The following is a 24362-nucleotide window of genomic DNA, read 5'->3' as shown; positions in this document are numbered from 1 at the left end:
GTTGCGAGGAGTACAAACTGCTCACATGAACTGAGTCCTGTAGCTCATGGTGGAGCACATGCCTGGCATGCTCATGGTCCCTACATCTAGTCCTAGTACCAAGGAGAGAAGCACGTGTATTTACACACGTGTCATATAAGGACCAATTATAGTACAACCAAACTCCTCTGCAACCCGTCTTGATCTGTTACAGGTCAAGCTATGTCCTCCAACGTTATCCTATTAGGAAACGAAAGATATTAATACAGCAACCTTCTTGGAAATGCGCTTTAGCGTTTTAAAGCCACATGATGCAGGATACTGGCTCACTGAATAGGACAGTTTGGTCACATGATGACGCTTGCAAGGTTCCCCTCGGCGCATCTGTAACATCCCTAAAGATGCCTGATTACTTTCCCTTCTTTCGAGAAAGATGCTGCCGATTGCCGCAGAAAGAGTGAGAGGATGGAAGCTTATTTCTGCCAGTGTAACCTACAGAGGCCATTCTTCCCTGAAGAGAGTGCCTTCCAGCCCTTCCATCTCCTTTTCATTCAGGCTCACGCGGGGACAACCCCATGGTTGCTCTGGGTCCTTGCGCTTCGCGGTCGCTGTCGTTTACGTCACTGAGCGGCGCCAGTCGCCGGGTTTTCCCCCCCGGCTCGTTTTGAGCCACGGCCTCGATGTCCTTGCCTCGGTGTGCCCTGCTGTGGGCTCGGCTCCCGGCGGGGCGCGGGGTTGGGTCCCGGGCGGCTCCTTGTTCCGCCCTTCGCGTTCTCGTGGGGTCGTTCCCCGGGGCTTCAGGACACGTTCCCTGCCTGGCCGCCTCCTCCTCTGCCTCTGGTGGCTCCAAAGCCCCGAACACGTCCTTGTTCGTGCCGCTGACAGTGAAACCTCAGGGTCCCAGCGCCGATGGCGACGTAGGCGCCGAGCTAACTCGGCCTCTAGACAAGAGTGAGTGCTGGAATCTCACGGCAAAGAGGCAGGGTCTGCAGCCGGGGCCTGCAGAGTGCAGTGTCTCTTCTTTCGAGCCCTCAGCACGCGGGCCTAATTCTTATTTAATCCCTTCTATAGTAACATTGACTCTTCTCTTGGGTCGATGTGGTTAAGAAATAGTTTTGTCCTTAAGTGGTGCGCCGCTTGTGCTCCTAGAGTCCTCAGAGGGCATGGAGGGATTAAACAGTGAGGACTTTGCCATTGACTGGAAGTGGATGTCTAACTATGTTAAGATTCCCTCTGGTTGCCAAGACAACGGGTCTCGGATCCTGATTTCCCAATAAATTTTCTCTCGAGGCAGACCTAAACTTAAATAAAGATAAAAACTGATAAAACTGTCTTTGCCAAAAAGTAGTATCGTCCCGGGTTCCAGAGACAATAAAACAACCTTAACATCACTGGGTTGAAGCGGGTTTTGTTTTACCCGGATTTGGGTGAATTTGACAAGCTTGTAAATGTTTTCATTGGGAGGGTGAAAGGTGTCTTTCAACCAAATGACATTCTTAAAGACTGCAAAAAACCACAGTTTTAGGCACAAGCTGTCTGGGATCTTCAGCAAGAGCTTCCTGGTGCTTCAGCAAGCAAAATTGATGCTTCCTATTGTGACTTTAAAATATAAGCCTCATGTTGGAAGTCTGAGGCAGAGGATAGCAAATTCAATACCAGCCTGGGCTACAAAATGAGTTCAAAACTAGCTAGGGCAACTTAAGAGAGGTCCGATTTAAAAATAAAAAGTTATACAGGGTTTCTCTGTGTGGCTTTGGCTGTCCTGGAACGCGCTCTGTAGACCAGGCTGGCCTCTGCCTCCCGAGTCTTGGGATCAATGGCACCTCCAGGCTGCAGAGTGTGCATGTGTGTGTGTGTTTAATGTGCTTGAGGATATAGCCCTGGGATACATGTCTTGCCAAGCATGTGCTGTGCCTGGGTTCATTCCCCAGTTCTGTATAATCAACTAATTAACAAAATAGTACTCCTTTTCTTTCTCCTTCCTTTCCCTCTACCTTTTCCCTCCTCAAAATAAACCCAAGCTGTTCTCAGATTGGAGATTGTCATTAATCACTGCACAGGCTACCGTGACTAACACTGCTCTTAGTCGTGAGTTACAGCTGCCGCTGATACAGGATTCATCTCTTCTTGGAAGTGATGGTTACTCTGGGAGCTTTGGGCACAGGTGGAGGTTTGACGGTGACTCTGTGGAGCTGGTTCTCTCCTTGTGTGTCTGTGGTCTGTCAGGATAGTGCGTTGCTGTACTCTGTCATTTTTCTTACTTCATTGCACTTCGAGAGTGCATAGCTCAAAGCTTCACACTTGAAGCAGTCCTGAGGCTGCGGCCTTTCGTGTTATGACCTCAAATTCCTTTTGTAGATTTGTCTAAATTGGAAAACAAATGTTAAAACTTTGATATTTCTCCTTTAGACGAAGTAAAGAAGATCTTAGACAGATTTTATAAGAGGCAAGAAATTCAAAAGCTGAGTGCTGACTATGGACTTGATGGTAAGGCTGACAACTTTTTTGAAAATTTAACAGTTTTTTTTTTATCATTTTATATGTGTGAGTGTTTTTCCTTCATGTATGTTTATAGCTAATTTTGTGCAGTGCCCATGGAAGAGGGTATTAGATTCCCCTGGAATTGGAGTTAGAGATGGTTGTGAGCCACCACGTGGATGCTGAGAATGGAGCTTGGTTTCCATGGAAGAGTAGCCAGTGTTCTTAACCACTGAGCTCTCTCTGCATCTTTGCCAGTAACATCTTCATAGAACCATTGCATTTTGCTTTGCACTTTGTTATGTGTACTGTAGTCTGAAGAAAGGTCTCTCTCCTTGCCCTCTGGGGGACCCACAAGCCCAGCTTGCAAGCCAGACTACATAGTACAGGAGCTGCATGTTCAGCCTGCTTACTGTCCTGTGTAGTTTCAGTTTTAGCTCAGCTTGTGAAAAACCATTTGTGCCACCAAAACGCTGATAGGGGCTGGAGTCTGCTGTGGCATTTGTTGTATGCTTTAACAGTGAGAGCAGAAGTAAAGACTAAGCCGTGTATGCTTTGATTTTGTGTTTCCACAGCTCGCCTCTTCCACCAAGCTTTCATAAGCTTCAGAAATTACATTATGCAGTCTCATTCTCTGGATGTGGACATTCACATTGTCTTGAATGATATCTGCTTCAGTGCAGGCAAGTGCTGAGAGGGGTTTTAAAGGAATTTATTTTGTGTGTGTGAGAGAGGGAGAGAGGCTGATTGAGTTGGGAGGGGGAAGAAGTGAGGGAGAAGAGAAGAGGAGCATGCGTGCATGCCGTGACACTCCTTTGGAGGTCAGAGGACAACTGGGAGGCTGTTCTTCCAGTTGTAGGTGTCAGGGATGGGATGACACTACCTTTCCTTGCTGAGCATCATCACTGGCCTGCTGAGAGGATTTTAACTCTTTTTACTTTATGTGTATGGGTGTTCTGCTTGCACATATGTCTGTGCGCCACATGCAGGAGATGCCTGCAGAGGCTAGAGGAAGGAACCAGATCCCCTGGAACCAGAGTTATAGATGGTTGTGAGCTGCCATATGGGTGCTGGGAATCAAACCTGGGTCCTCTGGAAGAGCAACTAGTGCTTTGACCACCGGGCCATCTCTCCAGCCCACTGTGAGGAGTTTTTAAAGAAATGATTGTGTGTGTCCTCACGTACACACCTTGCGTGAGTGCATGTGTGTATATGTTTTGTATGTGTTCCTGTGTGTTCCTTTGGGTGCACATGCAGAGATAGAGGAAGTCAGCAGCAGGGTCCTGCTCTACCACTGGCTCTCACTAATCCTGGAGCTGGGCTGGTGGCCAGCAAGCCTCTAAAATCCTCCTGTCTCCCTGCCCCTTCCCCTTCCAAAGCTGGGGTTAAAGATGTGCTGGCAGCCTCACCCAGCTTTTTAGGTGTGTGCTGGGAACTGAACTCAGGTCCTTGTGCTTGCACAGGGAACACTCATGTTCTCTGAGCCCTCTCAAGCCCTGACAATTCTTGGAATATTAGTGAGTGTGCTTTCTGTTGTTCACGTTTCTTTCTCTCGCCGTCAGGGCTTCCTTGCTTTCGAGTAGGTCCTGGCAGTGTACTCTAAATAAGTCACTGTGCCTTTCATCAGCTCTCTCCATTAGTTAGTAAGTCTTACATGGACAGTCTTTGATCCATCATTCTCTGTTAGCACAGTGAACAGCGTGAATGGAATAGAATTAGCACATGGTGCCTTTCATCTGTTGCTACCATTGGCTTCTGTCTCCTTCATAAAGTTTTTGTCCTAAACTAAAAACAAAGCAGTAGGCATGGTAGCTCACTTAGTCCTATCCCTCTGGAGGCTGAGGCAGGATTTCTTTGAGTTCCAGGCCAGCCTGAGCTATAGTGTGGCCCTGTCTTAAAACAGAAACAAAGTAGGAACATTATTGTTTGGCTTCCATGGGTATCCTGGTACCTTAATTATAGTGTTAAATGTGTTTGACACTTAGACCTTTGGCTTGTGCCAGGCACTGAAGGAGAACCTGATACACAGCCAAATGAGATAGATATACGCCACTGTTCTCTCAGCCACTCAAGGTGTGGAGAAAACTTAGTTGCTTCTCTGTGGTCCTTGAAATTAAAAAAAAAAAAAAAAAAAAAAAAAAGTCACTGAGTTGGGGTGGGGTAGCTCAGGGTTTGACTATGGGCTTAGTCTGCACAAATTCCTGGGTTCAAGCCCCAACAGCAACACTACCCAAAACATTTCACAAAAAGAAGTTCCCATCTCTCTAATGTATGTCCAGGCTGGTTTATTTACTTCCTGCTGTGTTAGCCTTTATGTGTTTACACTGGAGCTCAGAGCCTGATGGTTGGCAGCTACTGTTCTGTTTTGCCAGAAATGGGAGGTTTGGAGAAGGAAGGAGTAGAAAGTGGGGTCGTCAGGAAAGATGAGTCCTCTTGCTCCAGGATTACTCTATAGTCCTGGCAGCACACAGCTTCCCTCACTCAGAAGAAATGGTTTCCATAGCACGGGGGTCTGAACTGGGAGGATTGCAGGTTTGCGGTTTGGTTACGGGCATCCCACAGAGTGAGCATGCTGATGTGCTGTGCTGTCTTACAGCTCATGTGGACGACCTGTTTCCATTTTTCTTGAGACATGCCAAACAGATATTTCCTGTATTGGAATGCAAGGATGATCTACGTAAAATCAGTGACTTGAGGATACCACCCAACTGGTTAGTTCTTGTATTTACTGATAAGAAATGTCCTAATTTGGGGGAAACGAATGCTGATGCTTTTATTGTATACTAGATAACAAATTATAGATTCGAAATTTTGTTTTCCCAAAGACAAAACAAAATAACCAAGGAATTATTCTATCAGACATTTTACTGGTGTGTTCCTTTCATCCTGTTGGAGCGTGGGTTAAGGTTTTCTTCGGGTAGATTTCTGATGGAGCTGTTTTTCAAGATTGTCCTAAGTTGTAGTTCTGATACCTTAGCTGACTTAGATGTTAATCATTCTTTCCCCATGGCTGGAGCTGCAGCATCTCATAGCACTGTGGTACCTTTGAGATCTCTGCCCAAATCCTGTGTGCTGTTCTCTAGGCCCTGCCAGTTCTAACCTTACATAGGTCTAGCCCAGCCCTTGGCCAAAACTCCACAGAACACCCCCCCCCCCCCACACACACACACACAGTGACTTGGGGACTCTGCTTTCTTCACCTTTTCTGCCCCTTCACATTCAGCCATTTAAATTCCAGCTGCTTCGATTCAGATTGGAGAGTCTGCTCAGTCGATAGAGCGTTGTCTCGCAGGGACTTGATCCCTAGTACAGCATGACACAGGCATGGTGATGTGTGCCTTCAATGTCAGCATGTGGGGAGGAGAGCCAGATGCTTAAGAAACCAAAGATGCTGTTTGTGGAGGCACACACTTTAGTCCCCGCACTCAGGAGGCAGAGGAAGGAGGAGTTTTTTTTTTTTTTTTGGTTTTGGTTTTGGTTTTTCGAGACAGGGTTTCTCTGTGTAGCCCTGGCTGTCCTGGAGCTCAGCTCACTCTGTAGACCAGGCTAGCCTCCAACTCAGAAATCTGCCTGCCTCTGCCTCCCAAGTGCTGGGATTAAAGGCGTGCGCCACCACCACCCAGTGGGGAAAGAGGAGTTCTATGAGTTCAAGGCCAGCCTGGTCTATATAGAAAGTTCCAAGATAGCCAGGGCTACATAGAGAGGCCCTGTCTCAAAAAACAACAACGACAGCAGCAACAAACTACAGAAGAAAGAAGAAAGAATTATTCTTGTCTATATAGTAAGTTGGAGGCCAGCCTAGGGTACATGAAAGCCTGTCTTGAAAAACAAAATTTAAATTGAGCTACTTCAGTAAGACCATCTCCAGTGCTCCCTCCTGGAGAAGTTAGTCCTCGCTGCCTGTTGTCTCTGTCCTACACAGTTGCTGCAGTAGTTTGCTCAGTTTTGAGTTTGCATATGGTGTAGGGTATTCGTATGAGGTATTCATATGTAGGGTTTGCATATGAGGTAATCTCCTCAGCAGACAGCCCAGGTGGCCAAAAGCAGAGGCTCGGTTGCTGTATTTATTGGCACTGAAATCACAAAGCCTGGGCATATTTGCTTTGGGGTCTTTGGGTTTAGAGTTTTGGGAGTGATGAGTTTAAATCCATTAACACTGGAGATATCCAAAGCATTTATTGCATTTGAGGTTCCTGTCCTCCAGTAAAAGACTGTCTGCTGCAGTGGATTATGGGGCTAATAGAACTGGGCTCTTTGCCTGCTCATATTTTAGGTACCCAGAAGCCAGAGCCATCCGGCGGAAGATAATATTCCACTCAGGTCCCACCAACAGTGGGAAGACTTACCATGCAATCCAGAGATACCTGACAGCGGCCTCCGGCGTGTACTGCGGCCCTCTGAAACTGCTGGCACATGAGATCTTTGAGAAGAGCAATGCTGCTGTCAGTACACTACAGGGTATTTGCTCATTTCCCCGGTAACTTCTCTCTCTTGGGGTGAAGGCACACACTTTCTGTGGGGAAGGAATGCACAGTCCCTCGCTGTTGGCAGAAATGCCTGTTTCTGTGCGCAGGGAAGCCGTCGTCAGGTGTGAGAGAGAGGTGATGGTGCACACACGGCTGTGGAAGGAGGAGATGTGACAAGGCCTGGGATCCCAGCATGTGGAGCATGGGGGCAGGCCTGGGCTACTGTCTCAGAAAACAAAACAAGATCATCCAAAGGGGAAAACAGCAAGACCTAGTTCAGAGAATGAAATGAAGTATTACTGAATATTTTCTGTAGTGAGAATTGCAGAAAATCATGTGATGCCTGCTGTCAAACTTATGTGCTTCATTTCTCTGTCTTTTTTTTTTTTTTTAATTTATTTATTTTATATATGTGAGTACACTGTAGTTGTCTTCAGACACTCCAGGAAAGGGCATTAGATCCCATTACAGATGGTTGTGAGCCACCATGTGGTCCTGGGAATTGAACTCAGGACCTCTGGAAGAGCAGTCAGTGCTCTTAACCACTGAGCCATCTCTCCAGCACCTATCTTTCTTAGAATAGCGTTTGTTTGCCTTTTCAAGATAAAAGGCACGAATTAGTTGGAAGGCCCTCTGAACTGCTCCTCGGTTACATGGTGCTCTGCCAGGATGCGTATTACCAGTCTCTGTGGTCAGATTTTGGTGTGGGAAGCTGGAACTTGATCAGGATGAGAGCCACATTTCAAAACTGGGCTGAAGGCTTTTGGTCTGAGGCAGTGTGTTAGTAAACGGGCTGTCTGTCCTTGTGTAGCACAGCACAGTAGGACGTTTTCCAGTCTGCTCGTTTCTTACACATAATTCCTTATTCATACATTGTGGGTGTTTTTCTTTAGAACAAAGACCTGGTTTTTTGTTTTGTTTTTTTGTTTGTTAACATAACTATATCAAATTTATCTGAAAGGATATTTAATTGATATCTACTATTATTTACTACTTAATTCATATTCAAATTCAAGTTTTGTTGGGCCAAAGAAAACAACTGCACTGGTTAAGAGTACTTGCTACTCTTTGAGAATCCATGTAGGGTAGCTCACAAAGTGCTCTGATCCAGCTCCAGGGACCCAGCATCCTCTCCCAGCCTTTATGGGTACCACGCACATACACATACATAAAGTATAAAATACTGTAAAATGTTTGGTGTGCACTTGTCAGCTAGAAGCCTCCCTGCTCCCTCCTAGGATGCCATCTAAGTCCCCACATGCTGTGACCATTTCATTAGTTTACACTCATCTCAGAATTCCTTAGTCTGTCTTCGTCTCTTGTAACCTTTTCTTTTTTAAATACTGTAGGTTACTTGTGGGCTAGACTTTCTCAGATTGAGCACAAAACACCTTCATTCTGGAAAGCCCTGCATTCCTGTCTGAGTACCCCAGTGTACCATACCAGTGATGTTGCTTCTTCTGAGGGAGGTCAACTGAGGTCATTTTTGTCTTTGGCTTCACTCAGAGTGTTATTCTTGAGTATGGAAACAGTTTATGCTGGCTGGATTAACTCCATCAGTGCTGAAGTGTACAGAGAAGTTGAAAGATGGTAGAGTGGAAAGAGAAAGTTCAGTGGTAGAGCACCTGCCTGTCTCGAGCAAAGCCCTGGGTTACTACCCACCACTGCAAAGGAAACGAGCCAGATCCAGAGCCAGAACTATTAGCTGGACGACATGATGCATGTCTATAATCCCAGAACCTCAGAATTCTTCCTCTTCTGAGGATCAGAAGTTCAAATCATGGATGGTTATATAGTTAGTTTGAGGCCAGTCTGGGCTACATGAGTCTCTGTTCAAGAAACAGAGGAACCACTACGGTTTCTCTGCTGAGGGTTCTAATTGGACATTTCTCCAGATTTATCTAACAACAAAGTAGCTGAGTGTGAAGGCTGTGAGTATATAAGGAAAAACATTGGTCATATTTGATTCAGTTATTTGAATAAGTTTAATAGTAATGGAATGAAGCCTTCTCAGTCCTTAGCTTTTTTTTTGTTACCATTTTCAAGTCAGATGTAAGTTGGTTTCTTTTTGTCATTCCAGGGTGTGCCGTGTGACTTGGTGACAGGTGAAGAGCGGCTGACAGTTGAGCCTGAGGGGAAACAAGCTACCCATGTCTCCTGTACTGTGGAGATGTGCAGTGTTTCAACTCCTTGTATGTATATGTTGTTCAGAAGACTAGGCTTTGGAGGGTTTCAGTGTAGTTAAACACGGTATAGGACTTTATGGTGAAAAGGTGAAACATCCAGGAGACAATAGGACACTAAATACTTAGCCCTTTACAGAAAGCCTGGCTGTGTTTGTCCTTTGTCTTGGATGAAACAATCCCAGTGCTTTAACCCTAGCATTGAACAGAGGCAGGTGGGTTTCTGAATTCCAGTGCAGCTAGGGCTACATAGTGAGAAAATAAAAGTCAGACATAGTCTACTTAGAATGTATATCATATATACATTTATGACTATAGGTTTAGCCATGTAAACTGTTACATAATATTTTTTATGACAAAAATGTTTCATTCCCCTGCTAAGGAATATTTAGGTTGTTTACATTCTATAGTGGGTTGGGACTGTAGCTCAGTGGTAGAGCACTTGCCTTGCAAGTATTCAGCCCTAGGTTCAGTCCTCAGTGCTGGAAAAAAAGATCTGTATTATACATGGTGCATTAGTGAACTTCTGGCTTCATTTTTGAAAATATTGAAGTGTAAGTAAACAAAGAAAACAAATATATGTAATTTTCCAATCCCACCTGTCCCCAAACAATGACTTTTAATTAATTCCTTATATTTTCCTAACTTTGTGTGCTAGTATTCATTCAGGTTTTGATACTTACATGTAGGGTCTGCACTCAGGGGAGTATGTTAAATAGTAAGGATTGTATGGTTTCTACTAACAGTTTGCTTTTGTTTTAAAAATCAACTTTTCAAATAGTTTTAAATGTTTCTGGGTGTTATAAAAGTCATACAGTAAGTATTACAATGCAAATAGCACACAGAAGCCAAAATGTTCTCTGCTTCCTGCTTTTTAGCCTATTTGTCTTGACATGATGAGTACATTTTAATCTGGTTTTCAATATAAATTAGCTGTCTTTGATGTTCTCAGTTCCTTGGTATTTTAAAGATGGAAATGAAAATATGACTTCCAGAAATAGTGTAACATGGTTACAAGTGTTGGGGCCTTAGAAAGCAAGCTGAGGGGTTGCTTTGCTCCCTATGTGATGGGCTGAGCATGAGCAGAGCCCGGCCTGGGGGGTCCTCTCATCCACTGTGCTTGCTGCGCTTGAGGCAGTCTCAAGGAACACTTTTTGAGACTATGTAGCCTTGGCTGGTCTAGAACTTGCTATATGGACCAGGCTGGTGTCAGCCTCAGAGATCTGTCTGCCTCTGCCTGGCTACTGTTGGGATCAAAGAAATACACTACCACACTGGACTGAGATTTATTTTAAGGAGTGTGTGTGCGCGCGCACATGTATGTGTCCTTAGAGTTCAGAAGAGGACATCAGACGTAGGTCCTCCAAGCGTGCCCTCTGTTACCCATCAAGCTGGAGAATGACGATGTTGTTTCTGGTAGACGGAGTCAGCCGGGTGTGTGTGAGGTTACAGAGATGCACTGGAGGAGAGTGCTTGGAGTGTGGAGTGTGGTGTTGACAGCTAGGTAGATGGAATTTGAATCTCATCCCTATTTGTCTGGGCCTCAGTTTACTTTCCTGTCAATAACCTCAGCCTCAATACTTCTAATTATGTTACACTATAGCTACTACTTAGAACACACCACTTAGAGCAAGCCTATTAGAAAAGACACACCTAGTAAGCCCTGGTAATGACACCTAGTAAGCCCCGGTGATGAGGAGTTGGTGTTGGAGTTGAAGTGACTTTTACTCATGGTCACTCTTTTGTTCTAAGATGAAGTGGCTGTGATAGATGAAATCCAGATGATTCGAGACCCAGCCAGAGGATGGGCTTGGACCAGAGCACTGCTAGGTGAGTGGTCGTCTGCTTCAGCCAGCTGCTGCTTCTCTTCTCCAGAAAGGTTCACTGAAAAGTCACAAGTATAAGCTTACATTATTTTAATAATAAAAACTAAAGTTAGCATAACCAAATGACTAAAGTAGAAATGTTTGAGTCTGTGAAGATGTAACCCAGTGGTAGAGCACTCTCTTAGCATGGGAAGGCCCTGGGCTTAATCCTTAGCACCAAAAAATAAATCTAAAAAAATAAAAAGTTTGGGGTTGGGCACGTAGCTCATTAGTAGAGCACTTTCCAGCAGTCCATGCATGAACCTCTGGGTCTGACTCCCAGAACCACATACACAGGGCGTGGTGAGATGAATATTCCAAGTGCTGTCTCAGCACTGGGGAGGAGGAAGCAGGACCACCAGGAATGAGAGGATTATCGTGGACTCCACAGCTAGTTCCAGAGCCAACCCAGGCTACCTTAAGATTCTGCCTCAAAAGGAAACTGGAAAGAAGGTGTGTCTAGCCATAGTTGCAGTTACTGCTGATGTCTGATATGGTCCATGTCAGCCGTAGTTACAGTTGTTGATGTCTGATACGGTTCGTGTCAGCTTTTTTATGCACATGGTGTTTGAAGGACTTAGAACTACGTGTTTGCTCCTTTGCAGTTCTGTTGTTTCATAGGTATCGTTCCATTCTGTAGACGAATCCTTGAGGGAACTGTCCACTGAAAAGCACTACAGCAGTCTGTCTCATGGGCTGAAACATTCTCCCCTTTACCAACAGTGCTATAGTAGGAATTATTGGTAGATGTAGCTTTTCACTTTTGGTTTATTTTTAATAGTTTTGTAGGATGGGGTCCAAGAATAGTAATTCTTGCAGTTCACAGGCATGAATGAATGTGTATTGCCTGATTTTTTGAAGTGATTCTTTTTTTTCTTTTCCTCCCCCTGACTTCTTTCTTCCTTCCTTTCCGCCACCCCCACCCCCAAACAGGGATTCCCTATGTAGCCCAGGCTGACTTTGACCTCTGGGTCTCCATGCCCCAGCCTCTAAAGTGTTAGGGTTATAGGCTAGTCCCACCACACCTGGCTTGAAATGAGATTTGATTCAGCACTCTGTAATAGGGCGGGTGTTTTCAGATCAAAAACAAATGGCTGAGACCAGAGTTTGCCTGTTAGACAGCGTGTGAAAATGGATCTGCTCTGGCTGAGGAGCTTGGAGCCTCTTTGCTTCTAGCCCCATGCTACTGCTTATAGCACCTCGGCTTCCATAGAGTTCTGATTTAAAAAACACAGGCCTATGACTGACACCCATCACTAAGCATCACAGTGCCGGCATCCAGTCCTCCTTGGCCTCACCCTACAGTGGTGTCAGCTGTGTTCAGAGCAAGTTACGGGCCAGTGAATTGGTAAAGCTGGGCTCCACCTTTACCCATTCAAGAAGGCTTGAGTCAGAGAGTCAGAGACAGGGCAATGTAACCCCTCTGTGCATCCACAGGACTCTGTGCTGAGGAGGTCCATTTGTGCGGAGAGTCTGCTGCTATTGACCTGGTCACTGAGCTCCTGTACACCACTGGGGAGGAGGTGGAGGTAAGACATGTCCCTTCATTCTCTGGGGCTGTGCCTGTGTACTGACTTGTGAGCTCTAGCCTGGCACCGTCAGAACTTAGCTGTGGAGGGAGCACGGGAGGAACAAAGTACTGCATGTGTGTGGAGCTGGCATAAGGAGACCCCTATTTGCATGCTATCTAAAAGAGTGGTTTTATTTTTTAAGGCAGATTGAAAACAGAGAGCTTAGCAAAAAGGAAATCCTTATTTTCTTATAGCTGACTGGCTCTGTGTGTGCGTGTATTTGAGCTTCATGTGGGAGATAGTTTATTTTCCTTGTTTATTCCTTGTTTGTTTGTTTGTTTGTTTGTTTGGGGGGTGAGGCTGCTTGATTGTTTTTTGAGATGTGGTCTCACTGTACCCCAGGCTGTTTTCAAATTCATGGCAGTCTCCTGCACTGCCTCCTGAGTACTGGGATTACGGGCGTGAACTGAGTACTGGGATTACGGACTCTCGTTTTCACAAAAACCTTATGTCTACTTACTTATTTGTGCTGCTGGGAATCGAACCAAGGGCCTTAAGCATGCTCTGCCACTGAGCTCCATCCACAGCTCACAGGTGTCATCAGAACTACGTAGGCGAGGCTGTTGAGTCTGAAGCCCAGCTTGAGTCTGTCGTGTTCTCGGTCTTGGATGGCTCTGTTGGAGCTTTTGGTGTTTATCTGATTGTCAGATCTAGTTTACATCTCTTTTGCAGATATGAAGTTGCAGTTAAGAAACTGGTTCCTTCTAAAAACTGTCCTTATTTTGCCTTCCCAGAATTCCTTAATAAGACAGTAAAATTGTACATTGCTTTTCTCAGTGCTATGACAAGGTAAACGAAGTCGTTGTGAAAGGAAGGAAGGTGGGAAGGAAAGAAGGGAAGAAAGGGACAGCAGGCTTCTTTGGCTCACAGTTAGAGACAGAGAGCGGCTAACGCGGCTGCGTGGCTAGCTTTGCTTTTTATTCTCTCTTACCCCAGCCATGGGGTGTTACCACCCACATTTTAGGTGGGTCTCCTGCTGTTACACCCTTTAGGAAAGATTCTCATAAAGCACATCCAGAGATGTGTTTCCATGGTGATTCTGATCCAGTCTGCCTGACAGTGAAGATTAGCTTTTACAGAAATGAAGGAATGTCTTAAGTTGACCTATTACAATCTCACGCTCTACTTTGAGGGAGATTGAATAGAATGCATGGGAGAAATTCTGGATTCAAATCTTGGACTTTGCTGTGTTGGGCCCTGTCTGCAGCAAACCACAGAAGGCTAAAAAGATGAACTCCGGCCTCATCCTTTATTGGACTATTTTACTCTGCCATAAAATGAAAATATCAGTTAATAATCTTTTTGAAGCTGCTACTTTGTCCTGAATTAGTGTATGTTAAAGTTCTTTAAGAATGTCAGCACAGTGATTCTAACTCAGGAGAACCAAGAGTTGACAGGTAACACAGCATCCGAATGAAGGTTTCTGGTGCTGCTCCTGAAAGCTGCTGCTTAACTGACCGTTGGCCCAGGGGACGGCCTGCCCCGCAAGCTTTTCTCTGAGCAGTCCCTGGTACTGACTTGAGGAAGCTACTTTTCCATGTATGTCTTCATTGCAGGTTCAGAAGTATGAGAGGCTTACCCCCATTTCTGTGCTGGATCGTGCACTGGAGTCTTTAGACAACCTTCGGCCTGGGGACTGCATTGTCTGCTTTAGCAAGAATGACATTTATTCTGTGAGCCGACAGATTGAAATTCGGGGACTGGAGTCGGCGGTGATATATGGCAGCCTGCCACCTGGTAATCACTGACTGACACTGACTGACGTCTCACCTTTGCCATTTAGGTTGAGATGTGTATAGAGAGCACAGTAAGAAAAAATAAAATTAATGTGAACTATTCCTTCCAGGGACCAAGCTTGCTCAAGCAAAAAAGTTTAATGACCCCAACGATCCCTGCAAAATCCTGGTGGCTACAGATGCGATTGGCATGGGGCTGAATTTGTAAGTAATTTGTGTGTAATGAACAGTGGGTTGGGTGGCAGGCAGGGGGTTGTTGTTTTCACTTTTCTACTTGGTTAGGATGGAGACAATGATGTAGATTTGAGCGTTATCTTCTCACACATCTTGGGAAACAAAAGAGAATGTCACAGCCCTGGGGTTTGCAGTGCCCCCTCTACAGGGCAGACCAGTTGCCTTTGTTTTGTTTTGGGTTTCTTAGTCAGCAAGTGCCAGCGCCTCCTGTTGTAGTTCTCACTGTCTCTAGGTAGTGAAAGTGGCCAGACTGTTAAGACTCAAAACACTTGTGTGCCTGGCTTGGGCCAAGCCGCCCAGGCTCACCCTGCCTTAGCTCAGTATGGAGCCCACACTGACTCTGAGCTCTTGGCCGTCACTTGTCTTTTTAGTTTGTTTTGATTTTTTTTAAAAGTAATAATTTTTTTTTAATTCTATGTATTTAAATTCTGAGTATTTTTCCTATATGTTATGTCCATGTACCACATGTGTGCAGTTCTGAGGGGGACAGACCTCTAGAACTGGAGTCCAGGTCACTGTGAGCCACCGTGTGGGTGCTGGAAACTGAACTCAAGTCCTCTGTAAGAGCAGCCAGTTCTCCTAAACTGAGCCGTCACCCCGGTTGGTATCACTGCATGGCTCCAACTAGCTTCAGACTGTGGGTTCAGACAGTGTTTCTGCTTCAGCTTCTTAAGTATCTGGGACTCAGATATGCTGCCGTACTCAGCACAGCTAACCTGTGACACAGTATGGGAGAACTTGGTTTGGTGTCATTTTCTTTAGCTTAATAATTCCAATATCTTACAATTGGCCTTCTCAGAGGGTGATTCTTAGTAAATATACACAAGTTCAGCCATCTTGCTTCTGAGCTGGGCATTGTAGCAGATGCCTGTAACCCTAACCCCTGTTAGGCCTAGGTAGGAAAGCTACAAGTTCAAGAGGTCTGTACACTGAGCTGCAAGCCAACCAGGGCTACAGATGAGACTCAGTCTTTAAAGAGCAAAAAAAAAAGTAAAAAAAATTCACAGCAAGCCTCTTATTTAATTTAATTTATTTATTTTTAATTTTATTAGCCAGACTTGGCCTATAAATACTGTAGCCCAGTCTACCCTCAGACACACACACACACACAACAGTCCTCCTGACTCAGCTTCCTGGGTTCAAGGATTATAGGTGTGAGCCACAGTGCCTGCCTTTTTCCCATTAAGAAAAAAGTTAGCCAGGTGTGGTGGCATACCTATACTCACAGGGTAAGGAAAGGGAGGCAGAGGCAGGTGAGTCCGAGGCCACTGTGGCTCCTGGAGAGTCAGGGCTACGTAGTGAACCCTGTCTCAAAAAAAAATTATATATATGTGTGTGTGTGTGTGTATGTATGTATGTATGTATGTATGTATGTATGTATGTATGTATGTATGTATTTGTCTGATGTATTTCTGTAGAACACTTGTGCCTGGTGCCATTGGGAGATATCATATCCCCCGGGACTTGAGTCTCAAGTGGTCATGAGCCATCGTCATGTGGATGCTGGGAATAGAACTCGGGTCTCCTGGGTGAGCAGCCAGTGCTCCTGACTGCTGAGCCATCTCTCCAGCCCCACTCCCTCCTTTTTTTGAATAGTTGCAAGATTAGATGACAGCCTAACTGAGAGTTGGACTGAGTATGTCTGTAACGACTGATAACCCAAGTGACAGGGCTGTGTATAGTCTGTGGGGTCACTTTTATTTCTATTTCAGGAGCATAAGGAGAATTATTTTTTACTCCCTTATAAAGCCCACCATCAATGAAAAGGGAGAGAAGGAGCTGGAGCCCATCACCACCTCCCAAGCCCTGCAGATCGCTGGCAGAGCCGGCAGATTCAGCTCACACTTTAAAGAGGGGGAGGTTACCACAATGCACAGAGACGACTTGGCTTTATTGAAGGAGATTTTGAATAGACCTGTGGATCCTATACAGGTGAGGCTTAGCATATCACTGCTGCTGCTGCTGCTGCCGCTGCGTGCAGGATGGACATTCCTTCCCTAGTCACTTTCCTCAAATGCCCAAGGGCTGCTTGAGCTAGGGAACCATGACAAGAAAGCTCTCCTTGAGCCAGAGAGATGCCTCAGGAGTTGAGAGGGCCTGAGATGGCTTCCCAGCACCCATGCCAGCAGCCCATAACCACCTGTAACTCCAGCTTCAGGAACCATCTGCACCTACCACACCCCCGCTCAACACCCACTCAACACTGCCATCCACCTACGTAAATTAAAAGTAAATAAATAGGAGGCTTTTCTCTGTTGTTTTAGAGAGACATTGATACCTCTTAGAGAATTGTGTACAAATGAAAGCTCCAGATTCAACAGGTTTAGTTGGCCTGATTCTCCTTGCTGTGGGTACATAGAGTCATGTCAGTAAAGTGGAAAACTTACAGAAGCTTGACTAGAGAAGAATTTTAGCACTGGGTATACAGTCGCAAGCAAGTAAGAACTGACTTAAATAGGTGGTTACTGGATCATTTTAAAGCAAGCGAACTTAAGAGTTTCAGGTTTCTAGAGATCTACTTTAGTGGTTTATTTCGTAGTCAGATGATGTAAGGGAAAGTGTATGTGAAGTAATGGGGTGGAGGCTGCTGACATGATGCTGGCTGGGGGAGGGGGAGGGGTACAGGTGGGTTCCTTGCTAGCAACTGTGTAGATTATTGTCAGCCCTTCTCTGCTGTGTACCTCTGTTCTAGCCTACACATGACTTTAGGGATACATCCTTTGATTCCTCTTCCCCCACCTTTCTCTCTCGCCCCTTCTCATACTTAGCTGTGGCCATTGCTTACTTCTGCAGTATGGAAAGCCAGCTGGTCTCCAGAGAAGATGCTTTCTCATGTCCTCTCAGCCACGTAGAAGGCTTTCCTTGTCCAGTTTTATTCAGTGGAGAGAATTACAAATTAGAAACTTGTTTCATTTTTGGCATTCTGTTAGATCATGATATACTCTAGAAAGTATCAAAGAGCTACTGTGGTTAAATGATCCTCTCAGCGTTTCTATTGCAGGAAGTGGTTGAAACTGTCATGTAGTTTTTCTTTGTATTACTGAAATTCTCGGCATGGGACTAGTTTGTTAAGAACTTAGCCTAACGCAGGATGCATTTGGAAAGAAGAAAATCTTTTTGAAAAAAATGAGGGGACTAAGCTGGCGCTCGTGTTGTCCTCCTTGCCCAGGCCGCCGGTCTCCACCCGACTGCTGAGCAGATCGAGATGTTTGCCTACCATCTCCCCGAGACGACGCTGTCCAATCTCATTGTAAGCGGACTCTTTCTGGGTTTTCCCTGTTGACATGCCATGTCAGTGCTGGCTCACTGCGTGGACAGGGGTCTGCCTTTCTGCATTTGCCACTCATGAAGTGTACATTGCTGGTGAAATCTTCCTGCATCAGGGTGTGCAGGGTGTGTCAGCGCACACCTGTGGGCCCAGCTCTCAGGATGATGAGGCTGGAGGCCCTAGAGTTGGAGGCTTAGTGAGCCTCTGTTTCAAAAAGAAATTCAGGTTAGGAAGAAGGTGGGAGAAGTGCCTTAGCTTTAGAGAGCAGTGAATGAAGCACACCTCTCCTGAGGTCTGCTAGGGATTACAGAGGTTGTCCATCGTGGACTTGAGTTCCTTTTTCCTACCCACTCGGATATCCATCCAATAATTTCATGTATATTTCACCCCCAGGATATTTTTGTAGACTTTGCACAAGTTGATGGGCAGTACTTTGTCTGCAATATGGATGATTTTAAGTTCTCTGCAGAGCTGATCCAGCATATTCCACTCAGTCTCCGGGTGAGGTATGTGTTCTGCACAGCCCCCATCAATAAGAAACAGCCTTTTGTCTGCTCGTCGTTGTTACAGGTATGTCTTCAGCTCCGTGCTATTTTGAGTTGCTCCCAGTTGATCTACTTTCCTCCAAACAGCATGCTCAGAAGAGTACCCTAAATATGAGAGACTTTGTGAGAACTTAAACATAAACTGGCTTGGTAATTTTTGAAGGATAACCTGGCTTTGTATTTGGGCCTGGATGGGATGGTGTCGCCATTGTAAACTGAGACATGCAGTTAAGTAAGCGCTTGAGGGGTTAGGGCTTGGAGGTAGCGGTAGACTGTTTCCTTAATGCAAGGGCTGCACCTCTTCCTGCTCAGCCATTTGCGCTGCGCTGTGGTGTGACTTGTGGAAAGCACAGAAGAGAAGAGAGCGAACTGTATGGGGCCCTTGCATGCCTGGAGCTGCATGCTGGTCTTCTCGCCTCATGCCGCTAAACTCAGGCCTTTTCACTGGACTTGTGCCATTTCTACCATAGGCCTTAGCATTCTGTGTATCAGTTCTATTTGAATTAAATTCATTAGTGAATTTACCTTTTAAGTTACTGTAAAATTGAATAAATGATACACAAATACACAAATGCCAAATTAAAGCATTACAGATAGGTTAATTATAATCTGCCATCCCCAACTGTTAGAGTTTGTTTCACATGGCGTCTGCCTGCATTCATGAACCTGTAGGAATTACAGTTTTGTTTTGTGGATGTTTTTCTATAAATGTTAAATGAATTATTCTGCAGCTTTCTTCCTTTTTCCTTAACAGTGTGTCTTAGAGGTCCGTGTTTAGGTATTTTCCTGCAAGTATGTTATTAGTGGGAGACCCAGGATAAGGGTGGGAGTTGTGGGGCAGTCAGCCTTCATATACTGCATGCTCACATGACTGCAGCTGGTTCCTGTGGCCTTGGTTCTGTTTATACCATTCCTTAGGCAAAAATGAAGCAGGAGCCTCTGCCAGGAGGGAGGGCCTGAGAAGTGGGCGAGTCAGCAACTGCTTAGGTCTTGTGTTAAAAGCCTTGAACGTGAAGTACAGAGAGGTTCTTATTCTGGTGTCTCATCTGTCCCGAGCTGTAAGGAGCTCAGTCTTGCTGATGGCTTCTCGTACCATCCGGGACAGTGGTTTTGGGAAATCAGTTAGATTCTGGGGACCAAACTGAGGTCATCAGACTTAACAGCAGATGCCTTTACCTTTAAACAAACATTTTAAGCTTAACATGGTGACACACCCTCATAACCCCAGCGCTCAGAAGGCAGAAGCAAGAGAGTCAGGAATTCAAGGCCTCTCTTGGTTAGACAGCAATTTTGAGGCCTGCTTGGCTTATATAAGACCTTGTCTCAACTAAATAAATCCTTATAAAGTATTAACTTTTTTAAAGGAATTATTTATTTATTTTATACATGTGAGTACACTGCAGCTGTCTTCAGACACACCAGAAGAGGGCATCAGATCCCATTACAAATGGTTGTGAGCCATCATGTGGTTGCTGGGAATTGAACTCAGGACCTCTGGAAGAGCAGCCAGTGCTCTTAACCGCTGAGCCATCTCTCCAGCCTCCTATTAAATGTTTTTTTAAATATAGTAGGAAAGTATTAAGCAGCAATGAAACCAGCCTGTCTTTTGAAACAAGCATAGTTTACAAGTTACACTTCCTTTTTCTTTCTAATTACAGACCTAAGAGGGTTCTGGTTATTTTACCAAACTTTCTTCTTTCCTCTCAGTTTGCCAGGCAGTACAGCAGGAATGAGCCCCTGACCTTTGCATGGCTACGCCGGTACATCAAGTGGCCTCTGCATCCGCCTAAGAATATTAAAGACCTCATGGATCTTGAAGCTGTCCATGACGTCTTTGATCTTTACCTGTGGCTAAGGTACCAACTCTTTCTTTTCTATACTCACAGTTTCCTAACTCAGGGCAAATTAAAGGTTGTGGGAGTGGTCTTCTGTTCTTTCAAGCTAGAGGGATACTTAGTGAGTAGTCTGTATTATATTTTCCATAAGGTACTTGAGTCTTGTTTATACTCATGCCTGAAAAGACTTCAAGAGTCTCTAAGATAGCCTGATGAAAGAGTGTCCTCAACCCAAAGGCTTTGGCATACCTTGAGAGCTAGCTGGTTAGAAGAAAAGAACTTCAGCTCCATTTAGACGTAAATTCTGCATTAAACAAAATGATCACTCTGTTTGTGTGCGTGTGCGTGTGCGTGTATGTGTGTACGTACATGTGTGTACATGTTTGTATGATGTGGATGGATGAGACTGCACGTACCAGGGTGCATTTTGTTTCAGTGGAGGCCAACTTTGTGGAGTTGGTTCTTTACTTGCGTATTTTCTGTGGTCTGTGGCTCTCTCTCAGGTCAGCGGCTCTGTGACGCAGTCAACGCTATCTTCTGAGCCATCTCAGCCAGCTCAGATCCTGCATTTTCACAGGGCTTCCAGCCTGTTAACCTGTGCATTAATGATTGAGAAGCAGTCCCTGCGGTGGAGTATGTTAGAATCCCCTCAGGTGGGGTTCGGACACTGTCTCAGGAACGTGGGCAGAGATAAAGGCTGCACAAAGGCACTGCGTTAATAGAAAAGGAACGTAAAGATGGCTGTCGTCAGAGTGTGCATAGGTTGTTACAGGTGGCTCAGCTGTTGCTCTAATGCTCTCTTTTTTCTTTTCCAGCTACCGATTTATTGATATGTTTCCAGACTCCAGCCTTGTTCGATGTCTCCAGAAAGAACTGGATGTCATTATCCAAGAAGGCGTGCATAACATCACCAAGCTGATTAAAATCTCGGAGTCACACAAGCTTCTGAATCTGGAGAGCTTACCATTGGGGAGCCAGTCACGTTTGTCAGGAGCCTCCAAGAGCCCAGCGAGAAGAACACGGGGCACCAAAAGTGCAGGGAACAAAGCTACAGAGCCACCCAGCCCCAGTGACAATGAGCTGCCCCTTGCCTCTCGACTGGTACAGCAAGGACTCCTCACTGCAGACATGCTGAAGCAGCTCCAGAAGGAATGGCTAACACAGCAACCAGAGCATGGCAGAGAGAAAGTGGGGACACGGAGGAAGAAGAAGGACCCCAATGCTGATTAGGTTTTTTAATTTTGCAAATAAAAATCAATTTAAGTCCTTATGCACATGGCATTTATTGCCTGTGGCAGGATTATAACCAACTTGCACTATGTTTTTTTTGGTTTTTTGTTTTTAATTGCACAAAAAGTAAATTCCTAAAGCTACTTAAATTACTTATAACAGCCTTTAAAATAGAGTGTCTTTGAGGTGTTACTGGTTTTTGTAATGGCCATTTGTAGAGTAGCCCAAGACACTGCTGTTTGAAATTCCTCATGGCCTGCCATCAGTTAGGGAGTTGTTCGCCTGTTGAGGATGTCAAGGATGGAATTCTTTGGCATACAGTGCTGTCAGTTACACCCACTACCAGAGATTGTTCTAGAAGCTGGACATACACACTAAACAAGATGGGGTACAGCTCGACAGAGCAAGGACACTTATCTCTAGTGCACTGCGTGTAGCCACAGTGTGGACTGGAGTGGAAGCTTCTGTGTAGGAAATGGGTGATGGCAAAGTCAACTCCAGGAAGGGGTACCAAGGGGCAGCAAGATTACAGGAAGAGGCGCTCTAAGTCAACCATGTCTAAAGGCCAGTTTGTTGCATAGTGGTCTTCATTTGTCTTGGTTAAGAATGTAGTTAAAAGAAATGTAAGCATGAGCTTCGGAGTCGGACAGACATGGTTCTGCCTTGTTCTGCCTTTATCAGCCTATGCTTGTGAGTGGGCAGTCTCAGAGTCGTCAGAAGCTAAGTAATGGCAGGTTGCTGAGTCCCAATCTGCCCACCCCAAGTACTTCCTAATTGAGCCTGAAGGTTTGGGTCATTCTGGCTGACACTGGAACTCTCAGATCATTCTGAAAATTTAGCCAGTTTCCTGAGCATGTGCCAGATTGAATCTGACCCCAGAGTATAGGCTTGGGGGAACAGCCAGATGTGCCGTGGTAGTCGTGTCTGTCAGCTTTCCTTAGGGATTCTGAGTCGGGGGGCCTTTCGTTTCCCTGAGATGGCAGTGTTCATCTCCATTCTCATCTTCATGAGCACAGAGGCTACAGGGCAGCATTGTTCTCTGTGCCTGTGGGTGAAGGAATGAGACACCTAGGAGATCTGGGCAGCTCTGCTCTCTAGGATCAGCTTTTCTCTGTGACTGACATGTGCAGTCATTCTTGGCTGTGTGGTCTCATGGAATTCCCATGAACTGAGGCAGACGGGCTTTTACAGATGACAGCTCTGATGGGCGGTGGAGGTCAGGGGCTGTCAGGGATTTGCCCCTTTTTCCTTCTCAGGGACAGGAGGGCCTGTGGCTTAGCAGAAGACACTGGAGGTGTTGGATATCAAGGCACACAAACGGAAACTGATTGGAGTGGCCCTGGGTCCCTTTCAGAGAGCTTAAACTGTCACCATGAGAGCACCTTGGTCTTGTTAGAGTGTGAAGTGTCACCTTTTTGTGGGCTTGTGGTAATTCCCATGTGGGCATTTTATTTTAATTGTGACTGTGTCCTTTGCCAGATTTCAATTCTGTGGCCAGGGGGCCCTTCCCTGTGGCCTTGGAATTCAGTCCTGGATTTTCTTCTGTTCCTTTTTCTTGGTCGGAGGTTTTGTTTGTTTGTGTTTGTTTTTGTTTTGGGATTTTTGTTTTGTTTGTTTGGTTGGTTGGTTGACTAGTTTGGTTTGGTTTTGAGGCAGCTTTTAATTTTGGCTGTGTAGACCCAGCTGGCCTCTGACTCAGAGACTGACCTGCCTCTGGCTCCTGGGTATCAGGATTAAAGCCGTGGCTGCTGCTGCTCCTCTTCGCACTCCTGTTTGAAAGCCTTCTCCCACCTGCTTCCTGAGCTGTGTCAGGGCCTTCTTGCCAGCTTCATGGGGACATGGTATATGCAGGCCCTTTCCTACCGTGACCCTAACCCATCTGTCTGTCAGTCTAACTTTCTGTCTCTGTCTGACTGTCTATCAGCCTACCTATCTACAAAGTTTTTCTATATAGCCCTGGCTATCCTGGAACTCCTTATGGAGGCCAGTATGGCCTCAGTTGGAATTCTGCCTCTTGAGTGTTGGGATTAGAGGTATGCACCACCATGCTCCAAACTTATGTTAAGGTCCTTTTACCAGCATTCTTTCGTTTCTGTCCTCCTGAGTTTTTAATTTTGATTTTGGTTTTTAAAATTCTACTTGTTTATTTTATGTGTACGGATATTCTGCTTGCACATATGTCTTTGTAATACGTACATGCCTGCTGCCCTCAGAGTCCAGAAGAGGGCACCAGAATTCCTGGGATTTCCTGGACCTAGAGGTTCCTGGAACTAGTCTGCGAGCTGCCATGTGGATGCTGGGAATCGAACCTGGGTCCTCTAGAAGAGCACAATGCTTGTCAGCCTTGGGTCATTTCTCCAGCCCTGTGCTCTTGGGTCTCTGCCATGTCTAAGCAGAAGTCTCATTTGTTTTTATAATTGGTTGTCTTCTGCCTTATGAATCTCATTTCCGCATTTCCTCTTGTGGCTTGTCTCTCTGTCATCTGTTTTCAGGTGTTGTGCTGTAATCTGAAAAGAGCAGTGCATTAAAGCATTCCTTGTCTGTTAGGTGAGCAGCAAGTCTGTAGACCATGGCAGGTGGCATTCCTCAGAAAGCTGCTGGACATTGGCTTCGCTTGTGCTAGCCTCTGAAGACAAAGTCACTGTCCTGGTGTTCCTCATTGCTTTCCCTTGTATGGACATTTGTTCTCACACATTCTTGTGCAAACACAGTAACAGGAATTGTTGTTGTTCTTTTTGAGAAGGTCTCTGTGTAGCCCTGGCTGGCTGGAACTGGCTGTGTAGACCAGTCTGGCCTCAACTTGTACATATCGACCTACCTCTGCCTTTTGAGTGCTAGGACTAAAGTCATGTACCACCCTACCCAGCCAGTAGCAACATTTTGACAACATTCCTAACTGTGCCTAACTGTAATGGAACAGGTCCCTTCTCATGGTTTATGACTATGTTTTACTGAATGGATGAAAAAGGCTA

General features: G+C 45.4%; 1 protein-coding gene across 2 annotated transcripts; it reads left to right on the top strand.

The window, feature by feature from the left end:
- The first annotated feature begins 595 nt into the window (after positions 1-595).
- On the top strand, positions 596-21470 carry Supv3l1 (Suv3 like RNA helicase). Of its 2 annotated transcripts, XM_034524686.2 has the most exons (15): positions 596-930; positions 2389-2466; positions 3033-3140; positions 5054-5168; positions 6731-6899; positions 9004-9115; positions 10859-10936; positions 12409-12500; positions 14099-14279; positions 14389-14482; positions 16225-16444; positions 17682-17762; positions 18174-18350; positions 20033-20181; positions 20976-21470. In XM_034524686.2, the coding sequence occupies exons 1-15, from the start codon at positions 660-662 to the stop codon at positions 21388-21390; spliced, it is 2340 nt and encodes a 779-aa protein (XP_034380577.1). In that variant the 5' UTR covers positions 596-659; the 3' UTR covers positions 21391-21470. The 2 variants fall into 2 exon arrangements, with proteins under 2 accessions (XP_034380577.1, XP_034380579.2); XM_034524688.2 differs by lacking the exons at positions 596-930; positions 2389-2466; positions 3033-3140; positions 5054-5168 and having other exon boundaries at positions 6892-6915.
- The last annotated feature ends 2892 nt before the right edge of the window (positions 21471-24362 follow it).

Source organism: Arvicanthis niloticus, chromosome 20, assembly GCF_011762505.2.
Source record: "Arvicanthis niloticus isolate mArvNil1 chromosome 20, mArvNil1.pat.X, whole genome shotgun sequence".
In the NCBI taxonomy this organism is placed as follows: Eukaryota; Metazoa; Chordata; class Mammalia; order Rodentia; family Muridae; genus Arvicanthis; species Arvicanthis niloticus.
The sequence above is the reverse complement of the archived record's forward strand: the minus strand, read 5'-3'. Positions and strand labels throughout refer to the sequence as shown.